Below are 15,430 nucleotides of genomic sequence, written 5' to 3' on the forward strand. Positions count from 1 at the left end.
ATTAAGTCAATGACTCATTGGGTGTATTTAAATGTAAGGTCACCTAAAGTAACATTGTAACACATGAATCAGGCGCACAGGTGTGGTAAAATGTGTAAAACTCATATCTTTGTTATTTTTTAATACAAAAAGACTAATCTGCAAAACTGTACAAATATCTTTTTTTTGGCAGGAACAAGAAAGCTACAAGATTTAAAGGTGATGTGTTCTGTTAAAATCCTCCTGGGTTTAGTGAACAATAAAGTACATAAATTATCACCAAAAGTGTAAATGCTGACTCTGAGGCTTGAGTTTGGGGTGTGACACTGGTGTATTATGTTTGGTTACCCCAGTAATGCAAAATTGACAAACTTCATATTTAAGGGATTTTAAGAAAGTATTTCTAAGCTTATAGAGATGGTGGTCTTATAACAGAGAATGTGACCGCATGGTACAAAATTTGGCGGAGGACCGAGCTGGTGATGGGTTGCAATAGCTTGAAGTGCAATAGAAAGATTACACTCATCTGTTTACAATACATACATTACAGTTAGTTAACACAGATGTCTTAAAAAAAAAAATAACTAACAAATAACTTAACTAAAGTAAACTAACAAGGAAAATACCATGTTCAAAAACAGTCCATTGTTCAAACATTGTTGCTCATAGCTCAGTGTTAGTACATTGCAGTACAAAAGGTTATGGTTTGAACCAAGGGAACACACATGTACTGTAAATAACACACACATTGCAATGCACAATAAGTCCAATGCTATCTAATGGCATTTCGTACATATTTTACAAGGTGAATAATTCATACGACCACATTTGTACATTTTTGTACGATTTGCGTTTTCCCTGTGACGTCGGGGTAAGGGGATGATTTAAAGCAAACATTTAAAGAACAAAAAATCACACTATAGCTTAAACAAACAGAGAGACATAACCAATTTAACAGTGCTTAGTAAAATAATTCAAACCACAATACTTTGTCTATTGCACATAATTGCATGAATGTAGATGTCCTTTGTGAGTGTTTATACTGTAGACAAACTAACAATAAAAAATCGAATATTACGGTCAATCAGTTGCAAGCACAGGATGCTTTATGATTTAAATCTGACCAACCACACAGACACATTCATAGGCGGAGTTTGTGCTTTTTTTTTAAATATGGTAAAGTAAAGTAAATTAAAGTAAAGTAAAGTAAATTAAAACTACTGTATTTTAGCCTTACATTACTACTTCCTATTAAAATATCAAGATTAGACTAATGAAATATGAATTCTTATATTTCTATTTTATTAATAGCTCAAACAAAATCACAGATGGCTCTGGTTTAGACACGTCTATAGACACATTTCTTAAAGGAAAACACCACAGTTTTTCAATATTTTATTATGTTCTTACCTCAACTTAAACAAATTAATACATACTTATCTTTTTTCAATGCGTGCACTTAATCTTTGTACAGCGCGTTGTAAATATGTTAGCATCTAGCCTAGCCCCATTCATTCCTTAGGATCCAAACAGGGATAAATTTAGAAGCCACCAAACACTTCCATGTTTTCCCTATTTACAGACGGTTACATGAGTACTTAAACAAGTAAGTATAAAAATAAAACTTCTGTTTGGAGCCATAGGACTGAATGGGGCTAGGCTAAATGCTAACACATTCAAGAAGCTCTGTACAAAGATTAAAAGTGCACGCATTGAAAAAAGATAGGCATGTATTAATTCATCTAAGTTGAGGTAAGATAAGGTGACCAGACGTCCCTGTTTTCCGGGGACAGTCCTGTTTTTTGGTGTTCTGTCCCCGACTGGAGCTGTCCCCGGAAATGTCCCCGTTTTACAGCACATCCAAAACAACCAGCAAATAAACTGAAAACCCCGATTAACATGTAGCCTTTGTAGTACCAGACCGGAGCAATCATGTAATGATTATTTTCACCAGCAGAGGGGCCGTGAGCTACACTGATTACTTGGTTGCACGTCACTGCTTTAGTGAAGAACAATTTACTATGAGACACATGAGAAAGCGTCATCAAGTTATCATCAATCAAGATATAAAAACAGTCAAAGTTATCGGGGGTTAAGGTACTAACTACTTATGTTAAATTAAAGTAATAAACCAATAAAGTGAACTGATCACAGCATGGTACTGAGCATTTGTTTTGTGTAGGCTAACAATAAATATTTTACATTTTGCATTATTCCTTCTGTTCTTTACGTTTATAATGCTAAGAAATCAGCTAAAGTAGTGTAATGTTTGATGAAGTATGTCTTGGTGCATTGTATAAAAAAGGGAAAAAATTAGATTTCGGATTCAGAAAATGTCCAATAATTGTATTAGAAATACTGCAAAAAACGACTTTCTTATTAGTATTTTTAAAAAATTAGTAAAAAATTCTTAAATCAGGATGCATGATGAGCAAAATAATTACCTAAGAAAATAAGTCTAGTTTTTAGACCAAAAATATCACATTTGTGCTTAAAACAAGCAAAAAAAATCTGCCAACACTTAATTCAAGAAAAAATGTCTTACCATTGGCAGATTTTTTTTGCATGTTTTAAGCACAAATTCACTTCAATTTATTATTTTTGGTCTTAAAGCTAGATTTTTTGTTAGGGGATTTTGCTTATCAAGAAAATGCATCTTGAGATTGCATAATTTTTAGATATTTGTATAAAAACAAGACAAAAATACTTTTAAGTAAGAAGTAGGCCTAAGTCAGTCAGTCAGTCAGTCATTTTTTGCAGTGAACTCACACCAATAAAAAGAAGAAAACTTTCAAAAAACGGGTTGTCCCCGTTTTTTAATTCATAGATAACAACAAATGATATTTCAATGATATTTTGACCATTGAACTAGGAAATGTCCCCGGTTTTCATTTTAAAAATCTGGTCACCTTAAGGTAAAATCCTAGTAAAATATTGAAAAACGGTCATGTTTTTCACAATAAGGACAGGAACATTATATAAACAAAATAAATACATGTTTGATTTTGTTAACTCAAATTAGTTTTTGTTGTATTGCAAGGGGTCCTGCACTATTTGGAACAAGGTCCTGTCATGACATCATAAATATAAAACGACACTTAATTCATAAAGCACAGTGATACAAATGTGAAAAAGTTCTTCAATATACAAGACTCGATTCAATGGAATTCAATGTACTTACCAGTGCAAATAGACACCAATACAGATGTTACACATGGTGGCAGTCTCATTTTGCTCTCCACACTGAGCAAAAAATTGTCAAAAGATGTACCCCAGCTGTCACTGGCGCAGTACCCATTAAATATATATTTTAATATGTACCATTAGGTACAGATATGTATACATTTTGTACCAATATATGCACCTCTGAGGTACTAATATCTGTACTTTTTTTAAAAGTGTACCGCCCCAGTGAAAGCAAGAGTACATATTTTGACCATATCTTTATAATTTATGAAAAAACAAATCCACCTTTAATTCTAGACTGTAAAGGCTAATTTAGATATGGGTGTATTGGTTCTTTTAGTTTGCCTAAAATGATGAGAAAAGGCAGTGATTAGGTTTGTATTAGGTGAAATTTTATCTGTTCGGGCACATCCCAGGATCCCGTGCACATCCGGTGTATTTAAAATGAGGCTTGGGAATGTCACACGTCTGTTGTGTGAGGAATTAAACATTCATGAAAAAGCCACAACATCACAATCTTATCACCGTGCATCACATTTGACCGCTGGAAAATCACAAGTCGGCACAAAGCGCACATGAAATATTAGAAAAGATGCTGTGATTGTTGTCACAAGTCTGTCGGTGTCCGTTTGTCTCAAAGCATTCAGCTTTCTTTTCGAAGCAAGTTGGATTCAAGAGCGGCTGTCACTTTAGAGGTCTTTACATAAAGTTTTTGATGTCCGCAGAAAGGAACATCTTGACGTCAGTGCGTTGGACCACGTGAGATTGTCTTCTTCGGTGCAGGGAAAGCGAGACAACCCAAATCACAAATACTCTGAAAAGCCATAAACTAGCTTAAAAATTCCAATGCGATAAAAAATGGAAAGTTCATCTATATACATATGAACTGAGATACCTGACACTGAACTGAAAACTGCAGTCTCTTGAGAGTTCTGCGTTTCAGCGCCAAGCTGTGCAAGACGTCATTCGGTTCCCCGGGGAATAGGACGGGTTGGTTTTGAAAGGTCCAGAGGCATTTAAAGGTGCACATCCTCCACTCACGGTCCAAGCAAATGCACACCTCATCTGACAGGCGTGATTTGAGATCCTTGAATAGGCTTTCTAAAACTGAATGGTTTGTTTGAGGAGGCCCTATCTGCATCATGGAGGATTATGGTTGGAAAGGTTGGAATGAAGGTTGGAAAGGGTGGAAATCTAGACCTGCGTCGAGTAGGATCGGTGCAGAGCGGCGGTGCGTCCGGCGGAGTGAGCGGCGCAGTGGCGCGCGTGCTGAGACGGCCGGTCTAGACTTCGCTGGACATGGAGCGAGACGGTATGAGGACATCGGGGGGGACGGGGAACCGATAAGGCTGATGGTCATGTGATCTCAGTGAATGAAGATCCCCTTGGAGTCTGTAAGGGGCGAGAGAGAGAGTGTGTAAGGGGAGAGAGAGAGAATGAGAAATCAAGACTGATTTGGATAAGAAGAGAGGCGAAAACCGAGGGATGGTGTTTGGCTAGAAGAGTGATTCCCAACCGAGTTCCTTAAGGAACCTCTACAGTACATGTTTTGGATGTTTAATCAAACAAACCTGATGGAGCTTATCCGACATCCAAAATATGAACAAAGGGGTTCCTGCTGGATACTACTAGGCAAATCAATTTAATATTGAGGAAAATGATGATTGTATGGTGGGGTGACCAAGAGGAAAACTTATTTTAAAACGTGAGGATAATGAGCGTGGCCTACAATGGGAAACTCACAGTTTTCCGTCAGATTTGCTTGGCGTGGCACACAGTACTGATTCATCTAATAACACTGATATTCCTGACCTGTCCGTACCGACCTGCCGTCTTTCAAGTTCTGTATGGTAAGAATCCATTCGTAGTAAAGATGCATTCCGCTCTTAACATTTTCAATTTAATTTCTCTTAAAAGCAACCAAATTAACATGAAAATTGTCTCTTCAGACCAAACACTGAAAGATCCTCCATAGAGAGTCATTGGGTTTGAAGGGTTGGTGTTTGGGAAAACATGCTTGTGTGGGGAGAAGAGGGGGTGGGTGGGTCTCGGGAGTCACATTAGGGTCCACTGGGTCAAACACAGACGGAAAGGGGCGTAATCCATCGCCCTCATGTGTGAAGCCCTCCAACTAACCCGCTCCCACCCCTTACCTGAGTGCCACTTAACTTTTCTAGTGGACTCTCAACGCAGGGCAGCGCCACCATGGGCATGCCCAGCACAGACTCGGGACGTTGGGGTCGAGCCGGCGGGGCTGGAGGTTTTATCTGCTGAAAGTTGTTGATCACGCACGTCACCTAGAAAGAGAAAAGAGCGAGAAGGAAAAAGAAAATCGTCTAGCATCCGCTACAAACAAGCACAGCTATTGTTGGGATATAATTCAATGACCAGCCGAATCACATTTGCTCAGTTGTGTGGATTCACGCTTAATCACATCAAGAAAATCAAATCTTAGCAGACTAAATTAAATTTCATTTCTACTGAACATCTCCCACTGTGCATATTTGCTTCAAAGCAACTTTACATGTTGCATCAAATTAAAATAAGTAAAAATTCTTCTAACTCATCCTCATGCCATCCTAAATGTATATGACTTAATAATATTAAAAATAATAATTTTATTTTAAAATGCCTTCATATATGGGACTCAGAAGGGTGACCCTTAAAAAAGCACAAAATGAGTGCATAAATATATATCTTCTGAACCAAAACGATACGTTTCTAAGAGAAAATTTTCAGTGTTGGGGGTAACGCATTACAAGTAACGTGCATTACGTAATTCATAAACGAGTAAAGTATCGCATTACTTTTTAAATGTACACATTAATATCTGAGTTACTAATTCAAAAAAGTAATGCAAGTAACTTTTTTAGTTTAATTAATTCCATTAAAAAAAAAAAATGTACTGAATTAAACTAAACGTAGTCACATTATGCACTCTATGCGTACACGCCTGTGTGTAAACAGTTTGAATCAGAAACTGAAATGGCAGGCCAGAGCTCGACATTTTTGTGATGAAATATGCAATTTCTGAATGCAAAACTTTTCAGTCATAAAAACACCTGCAAGGCCTGAAAGAGATCAAGCCTCAGCCAAGAAAAAGTAACGCAAAAGTAACTAAAAAGTAACGTAAGCATTACTTTCCATAACAAGCAACTAAGTAACGCAATTAGTTACTTTTTTGGGAGTAACTTAATGTTGTAATGCATTACTTTTAAAAGTAACTTTACCCAACACTGATAATTATATATATATTTTGAGCTTACTTAGCGATTGTGTGTCAATGTAAACAACCAGATCGGTATAATAAAGTGATTAAAAACATAACTAGTCAGAGAGCCAATGAGAACTGACGTTATCAACGTGCCGCAATATTTGAGTTTCCATCGGATCTGGGATTGCATGAGGGTAAATTACGATAACCAATTCTTTTAAGCAAAAATAGTACTCTATATATATATATATATATATATATATATATATATATATATATATATATATATATTCTTTACGAACTACCGTTCTATTGATTTGTGAGATGATAAACTGTTGAAATGTTTTATCTACACTCTCACCAGGAAGACAGCGATGGCTCCACCGGTGAAATATCCAGCCAGGACATCGGCCCAGTGGTTGCGATATTCGGCCACTCTGACCACACCCACTAACATGGCCAGACACAGCAGGGTCAAACTGATTGTGGGCTTGGTCAAACGCGTCCCTTTGGTTTTGAACACCAATGTTACATACATCTGCAAACACAGCGAGAGAGTGTTTGAAGAATAAGACTGAAGAATAATGCTGTGTTCACACCGGCTGCAGAAGAGGCGTCAAGCGCGAGTGATTGTACAGGAAGTGAGCGGAGTCACAGAAGCCCCTCCCATGACGCGAAATTCCGCATGAATGTCTCGAGGACTAGAATTTCACGTGCGGCTTTCAAGCGCGAATGAAGAACTTTTCAAGCAGCAAACTAGACGTGGTTGACGCGATTTTGACACGTCAAATGCGGCTGGTGTGAACCCATGTTAAGACTGCTTACGATTAGACCAGATCATGATCTGAGAATATTTATCCAATTATTATTATTTAAAAGCTGGGTAAAGTCATTTCTGACAAAAGATTTTTCTAAATACATTAAATATGTTACTTCAGGATTATTTGGGCGGGGTTAAACGGGTGGCTCGATGACACACCAGAGCCACTGAGCATGGCCCCGCTTCTAACACAATCACGAGCATCCATTCAGGTTGTAGCAGTATTTGTAAGTTAATAGACAGCAGCTTTTCAGTGTGTGGATGTGGTTTCAGTGTACCCAGCATCATTTTTTCAAGATTTTGATAACTTTTTTTCCTTCATTTAAATTTGACTGGGTGATTAATATCACTTTTTTGGTGTGACAAACTGAGAATACATTTAAAGAGCACCTATGGTCCATTCACGTTTTTACATTTCCTTTGGTGTGTAAGTGTGTATTAGTTCATGTTAACGATATGCAAATGGTACAAACCCCAAAGTAAACGATGACGCGAGTTTTCTTTTCTTTGACTATAAACACACGGATTGTAGGCAACAGTTTACTTCCTGGGATTTGTGATGTAGACAAGACCGACATTATCATAATTCCTCCCACTACAGCCTGTAAATTAACTCCTATTAGCAACCAAATCTTTCAAACATGGTAAGGAGCATCACATTTCCAGCTGACGTCAGAGGAATTCAGGACAATCACAATGTACAGATTAGCTAGCCAATCAGGGACACAGAGCTTTTCAAATCCGTGCGTTTCAGGAAGAAAGTGAAATCTGGAACTACAAAAATGTACGACTTGTGGAAAATAATGTTTTTTTAACCATAAACCACGCGAACACATTGTATTATACCAAATACACTAAATAAATTTTTTTTAGCAATGAAATAGGTGCTCTTTAATATCAGACTTTAAAGTCGCCCTACAGTCGATAACTTAAAGGAACAGTATGTAGGATTGTGGCCAAAACTGGTATTGCAATAACAAAACGTGTGGCTAAAACTGGTACTGCAATCACACAACTGGTGGCCAATACACAACATGACAACATAAACATCAGTTGAAGGCTGCAACTCCACTTTTTAAATGACAATATCCTGACCATACCACTGTTGTCAGTGATAAAAGTATTTGAAATGAAAATGATTTCTTAATGTCTAGTGACATATCAGGGCCATTTTATGATTAATTGATATAAATTTCTTACATACTGTTCCTTTAATCCCCAAAACACACCTTTGATCATCAAAATGACATATTTAAATGTTTTTTTTTTTAATAATAATTTCTTCATCCCTGAAAATTGCTCAAATGGAATATGCAAAATATGCAAATTAGTCCCCACCTCCAATCAATCACACCACCATGAACTACCTGATCCACTCAGACAATGCATTGACTTGACTGATTACAACTTATTTTATTTTATGTCTTTATTTAACAGCCACTCGTGTACTGTTATTTAACTCGTGTACTCACCACTGTATAGACCGCAGAATAAACACTGATGGCTGCGTCTTTAGATGGGAAAGACTTGCGTGCTGACGTCACGAGCAGAGGATTTCCCGTGCATGCTTTACGCTCGGTGATGTACTGTAAATTTGTATGGCAGCCCAGCGCTGTGTAATTTGGCCTGCATGCTGACAGGAAGTGAGGCGTCTGATTTCCTGTCACCACCTGACCGGCATTGGCAAAGATGGTGGTGGTGAACAGGCCAAAGGTATAGACACCTGTGTGACAAACAGAGTTCAAAGTCAAGCAAAATTATATATAAAGGAAAGTAATTAAACTAATTTAAGTGTGAATACAGGCCATCCCTACTAAAAAATCCAACTAAGACCAGCATAAGCTGGTAGCTGGGTTTTGCTGGTTTAAGGTGGCAGTAGCTGGGTTTTTTTTTAAACATATTTGACTGGACTAATTTAAATATCTCACTTTCATTATTATTATTATTCTATTTATTTATTAATTTTTTTCTTATTCCTAATCAAATACTTTGTAACATTATTCTGTGTTATATATGCGCTAACAATCTTTAGTTGGATCAGCATTTCACTGGACAATTATTCCTGGACAGATCTGGACTTAAAGGGATAATCTGGGATGTTGGGTTGGGTGGGGTGGGGCGGGGGGTATCTTCATAGATATCATTATCTGTATAACACAGTCATAATTTGCCTGTATACATCTGGTCCAAAATGTGTTGTAAAATGTTACATGGTTTAATGGAAAATCAATAAAAATTGTTAAACAAAAAAAACACAGCTAGACCAGCTTGCTACACCAGCAATACCAGCTAAAACCAATCTGGGAGACCAGCTAAAACCAGCACCCCAGCTTATGCTGGATTTTTCAGTAGGGATAACATACAGTATAGTGCAGGATGTATATTATGTAATGATCTGATACTGTAAGTACCTAAGAAGCGTATAATGCGTCTGAGAAGTGGACTGAAGTAACAGCAATCTGCGGTGACTATGGTCTTCTCCTGTGTGACCTCTGACCTCATGAAAAACACCATCAGTTCTCCGGCCAGAATCTGCAGAGAATAAAACACAAGACGAGGAGGGGTTAATGTGTTAGCTTGACAAAATATCCTGCGCTAGCATTCTGGCAACAGCAAATCGAGTTCATTTGTTGTCACACTCTCGGAGCGTTTCAAGTCTCTTTGAGAATTCGAGAAAACAATGTCATCTACATCTTGGATAGCCTGAGGGTGAGTAAATTAACTCTTTAATATGACTAATTCAATTAACTATATTATCAGTGGTTTCATAATGAACGGTACTGTTTTTATTACTTTAAAATGAGCCGTTTTAATCTACATACACCGCGGGTCCCCTTACATGGAAGTCGCCATTTTGTAGCCGTAAAAACTGTTTTATAGAGTGCATTTCGACACTATGTCGTCTCAGACGATTAGATGTTTGTCCTGTGCCGCCTACGTAGCTTCTCTATATGTTTCGAAAAAGGGAGGGGTGAGCTGTGGACTGAGCTGTTGGTTGCAATTCGTAATCTCACCACTAGATGCCGCTAAAATCTACACAAAGCACCTTTAAAGGCAGGCTGCAGTGAGGATAAACTAAGTCAATGACCGTCTGCCGAAAAAGTGCAAATCAAATTCGTATTTAGTATGTAATATTCATGATGATCCAAATTAACATCTAAAACATTTTTCTTTACTTTTATACAATAAATAATTTGCTGCTGATTTGACGTTCAAGGTAAAATCTGATGTTTTAAGAAGTTGAGATGCTCTGACGTAAACATCTGATGGTCACTGGTGTCAGGAGTCCACCGCTGCTCTAGAAGATCTGAAGATACAACCAACACTCACACATCACATTCACAAACGCACAACGCAGTCAGACAGAGACGTCAGAGATGAGACACGAGGGACAGGAACGCGGTGTACATCTCACACGTTTCCAGGATTAGCACCTGACTGCTGACACAGACTGACAGATCGTGACATCAGTGTTGTGTGATCAACGTGTCTGTGTGTGTGTGTATGATGCACTGGATTGTGTGCATCTACAGTGTGTGTATGCGTGTAACTATCAGCTCCAGTGTGAATAATGCATTACTGAATGTAATAAAATTGTGTTTCTTGGTTTGCTTTATGAAGTTTTTCTGCTGGTCATGGGCAGTTAGTTTAGTGGCTCATTCAATCTGATATTAATGGATCAGACCTATATATAAAAACATCAAATAACAGCGTCCAAATGAGGGCAGAAAGGGGTCAAAGCAGGGTATGACGTCTTAATCTTTTTTAAGATGATAGTTTTGAAATGTCAAAGAAAACATTTACATGAAACTCACAAATGAGGGCACATTAAACATTTTGTAACACAAACATCCCAATTATTCACTATAATAAACAAGTTTATATTTAAATTATTAATTCATTAGATTGTGGTATTACCTTTGTGGATGAAATCAATGCAGACACAATATATAAACATATCTATATGACTCAAGTGGAATGTACAGTCAACATGATGCTGTGTGTGATGAAACAGGGTGAAACACGAGATGTCTGATCATCTGATTTCCTCTCGTCTCGTTTCTGTTATTTTGATGTAAAGCCGATAATAAACTCTTCTGTGAAGATATACGCAGAGAGCCCACACAGTTCAGACATATGCATACGCGGACGTCCCTAGTATACTTTCGGCTTAAGAGTATATCTGATGCTGTTTACACCTTTAATCAACCAAAATTACCTTAAGTGACAACTTGTGTAGCTGTGAAATTTAAAGTGTAGCACCAGAAGATGTGTAGCACCGAGTGTCGTCCTGCAAATATACATCACCAGCAAAAGACTCAATTTGTTTTTTTAAATATAACAATATGGCATTTACACAGTCTATTATATGATGTGTAGAGGACATCAGTAGCCAGCTAAATAGAAAACAGGCAAGACACTTAAAAGATAATTTTGTCATAATTTACTCACTCGCTAGGGGTGTGTGCACACCAAAGCTTTTTACGCGTCTGAAAATGCCCGGCAGACGCCGACGGGCAGCTTTATTTTTCTTTGGTTGCTCTGATACTTCTCCTTTGTTTATCAATCATTGAATGATGCGCCGGTTAGTTGTTGTGCTATTTGTCCCACCTCTCCTCCACTGTGATTGGACGGCCGTGTCAGAAGAGACATTGACGACGAGATGAGCTTCTGACCCAAAGTTGAATATTTTTCAACTCTCGCGCTCAACGCAGAGTACGAAAAACCGCAGAGAGCCAGGAAAAAACACCAGCTGCTGGCTTTTTTGAAAAAATTAAAAACATACGCCGGTCGCCGGCATAAAAGCTTTGGTGTGCACGCCCCCTTACTGTACGTTCACACTGTTGCCGACTTGAGCTTCCAAAGTTACTGGAAGTCATTCATTTACAATGGAAGCTGGCTTCTCTCAGCTGCAAGGAGCGTCAAATCAATTGGCGTCGCGTTTTAGGTGTTTTGAGCGACCAGAGCGTCAATCAGAAAGTTGAAAGAGGCTCAACTTTATGGTAATGAGCTATGACGTGGTTCAGCAGCAAAACGCCAGCAACCTATCGGAATATAGCCTAAACGTTCTTCACTGGCTGATTCCGGAGAAACATACGATGTAAACTTCTGTTCCTACCAAAACATTAGTTCAGAGAAAACAGACTTCAGAGCGGCCAAAGCGTCAACAAGCGTCAAACTTCCCCGTACTTTTTGACAAGCGTCCTTGACCGGGCGGCCTGAGCCTCAAGTTGGCGGCAGTGTGATTCGTGTGAACAACATACAGTTATGTTGTTACCAACCAAACATGATCAGAAGCCCCACTGACCTCCATAGTAGGAAAAAAATTATATTTTGGAAGGCAATGGGGCCTCTGATCAGTTTGGTTACCAATATCTTCCTTCATGTTTATCAGAACAAAGAAATGAATACAGATTTGTAACAACATTAGAGTGAGTAAATGATGACAGAATTTTTATCTTTCTTGTACAATCATGTACCCAAAACAAGTTATAAAGGTACTAACTAAGTGTACAAAACTGTGCTCTTAGGGCAGAGTCCTGCAACGGGTCGGGTACCCGCGGATACCCGCATAAAAGTGTCTCTAACGGGTGGAATGTGGCATTCCTAAAATTCACGGGCGGGGATGTGGGCTGATAATTAACTCCGTATGGGCGAGTAGTAGCGCGAATGAAAATATGTGCAACATACACTCACCTAAAGGATTATTAGGAACACCATACTGATACTGTGTTTGAACTTCTTTCGCCTTCAGAACTGCCTTAACTCTGCGTGGCATTGATTCAACAAGGTGCTGAAAGCATTCTTTAGAAATGTTGGCCCATATTGATAGGATAGCATCTTGCAGTTGATGGAGATTTGTGGGATGCACATCCAGGGCACGAAGCTCTCGTTCCACCACATCCCAAAGATGCTCTTTTGGGTTGAGATCTGGTGACTGTGGGGGCCATTTTAGTACAGTGAACTCATTGTCAATGTTAAAAAAAACACTTTGAAATGATTCAAGCTTTGTGACATGGTGCATTATACTGCCGGAAGTAGAAATCAGATGATGGGTACATGGGTGGACATGGTCAGAAACAATGCTCAGGTAGGGATTTAAATGATTCACAATTGGGCCTAAAGTGTGCCAAGAAAACATCCCCCACACCATTACACCATTGCATTGATGAGAAATTGAACGGGTGTTCCTAATAATCCTTTAGGTGAGTGTATGGCATTTGACCCATTACATCACCACCAAATATCTCTTATCCGTGCGCGACCTTTGTTGATGCTTCTCGTAGCTTAGCTGGAGTGAGCGTTGCAGGAGTTGCATAAAGGTTTGCCGTTGATAGCCGAAAAGCTGGGACGTCTTCTTTAGAAAGCATTTCGAGACGAGACTTGTAGGAGCACAGCAGGGGTTGTGTAGGTTGAATTTTTTCTTGTTCTTTTTTGCATTAATAGGTCTATTTGTGTATAGTTTTCAGGTTCCATAGCCTATTAGGTGCCGATGGTAGGCTACTTGAATGGCGCAAAACAAAGCGCACTTAGCCTGTTTCATTAGCCCGTTCATGACGCTGTTGAGAGAGGTAAGAGATGTTGAGAGAGGTACGAGATAAAAAATAAAGCACTTTAATTGCAATGATTTTAGCGTGTCTGATTAATGCGTGTGCTGGTTGGGTAACGGGCCAAATATTAACTGGTCTGGGCAGGTGCAGATTTAATTTGGATATTATCATGGGTGACGGGTCGGATCTGGTGCTGGACTTTGCGGGATACGGATGGAAGCGGGTCCCCAAAAATAGTCCCGTGCAGGACTCTGTCTTAGGGTACCACAGCCAGTTGTACCATAAAAGATACAGTTTTGTGCCTTTTGTGTGTGCATATTTGACATTTGGATATATGATTGTTACCATTCTCTCTCTCTCTCTCTCTCTCTCTCTCTTTTACACCCACAGCACACAGTATACTCACCCAAACACACACCGGTACATGTGGCTATAACAGGACTCATGAAAGGGGGAAGGCAAATTCATGTGGTCCCACAATCTGTTGCCTATGTGACACACATCATCCCAAAACCCCACCAAAATGTATTTAACTTTTGTCTATACCTTTCTTAATGCACAAAGATTGCACTTTTACCACTCACGAAGTACTAAGTTTGTGTTTCTTTACAGACCAGGTTCACTACATCCCAGAAATTTCTCTTAAAACTGCATTTAAGGACACAAGTATATTTTTGATGTACAGTAAGATATACAGTAAAACTACTGCAAGTGCCGTTTTCTCAGGAGAAACATCCGAAAAGCAGAAAAAGAGACTTTAGCAAAGTCTCATTAGTCCCTTTCACACATACAGTCTTTACTGGTAATTTACTGGTAAATTGCAGTTAACAGATCATGTGTGAACAGAACCTTTCCGGTAAATCAGTGCTCCCAATTTACCAGTAAGACAGGTTGTAAGATTACCAGTAATTTACCGGTAAGCGCTGTGTGTGAACGAAAATTATAGGATTACCGGCATTTAGAACGGACGACGTCAGACCGTGCTGACAGCTTCGGGCCAATCATAGCGTTTTAATACAGATGACGCGTTTACCCCCGCACTGACGTTTCCACACACATGCTGCTTGAAAGTTGAGCACACCTGAAGTTTACGTCCACATTTCTTCACCAAAGTTGTTAAAAACACCTGACCGCCGAATTGCCGACGTACTTAGCACGCCCTCTGTGAAGCCTAAAGTGCAAACAGTACTGTTGTTACAAACGCATTTTCGGTTTGACGTCGTCTCATTCAATGTTGTTTGGTCATGAGCAACTTCGCGACTGTTTACCACAGACGTGAAAACAACAAAATACGGACCGTGGTTATGAACGACGTGGATTGTTTACAAATACAACACAGAGCTCGCGCCTGCTACAGGTACTTCCGCTTTCTCAACGAATTTACTGGTATTTTGATACTGATGTGTGAATGATGTCTTACTGGTAAAATAACGGAACGCCACTGCGTGTGTGAACAGCACATTTTTGTATTTACTGGTAAATTCATTCTGGTAAATTCATGGTAGTTTACCAGAATTACTGTGTGAAAGAGGCTATTGACTCATTTATCTGCTATCTAAGAAACAAGACTTTAGTTATTAAATCATTAACTAATTTGCTTAATAAAATTTATACAATTTTAGGGATCTTTTTACTCATTTTTTTGCAATGGCAATTAAAGTATATTTCTCTCTTAATTTG

General features: G+C 38.7%; 1 protein-coding gene across 2 annotated transcripts in view; it reads right to left on the reverse strand.

The window, feature by feature from the left end:
- Positions 1–1,189: 1,189 nt before the first annotated feature.
- The window catches only part of LOC141362762 (phospholipid phosphatase-related protein type 5-like), a 30,678-nt gene continuing 16,437 nt past the window's right edge, over positions 1,190–15,430 (reverse strand). Inside the window, exons 4-8 of one of the 2 annotated variants that reach the window (XM_073864980.1) lie at positions 9,611–9,731; positions 8,672–8,922; positions 6,741–6,917; positions 5,319–5,462; positions 1,190–4,557 (exon numbers count right to left, since the gene is read on the reverse strand). In XM_073864980.1, coding sequence (XP_073721081.1) covers positions 4,522–4,557; positions 5,319–5,462; positions 6,741–6,917; positions 8,672–8,922; positions 9,611–9,731 — 729 coding nt within the window. In that variant the 3' untranslated portion in view covers positions 1,190–4,521. The remainder of the gene's footprint in view (positions 4,558–5,318; positions 5,463–6,740; positions 6,918–8,671; positions 8,923–9,610; positions 9,732–15,430) is intronic. The other variant, XM_073864979.1, reaches the window with a different exon arrangement.

This window comes from Misgurnus anguillicaudatus, unplaced genomic scaffold (genome assembly GCF_027580225.2).
Source record: "Misgurnus anguillicaudatus unplaced genomic scaffold, ASM2758022v2 HiC_scaffold_29, whole genome shotgun sequence".
Classification (NCBI taxonomy): Eukaryota; Metazoa; Chordata; class Actinopteri; order Cypriniformes; family Cobitidae; genus Misgurnus; species Misgurnus anguillicaudatus.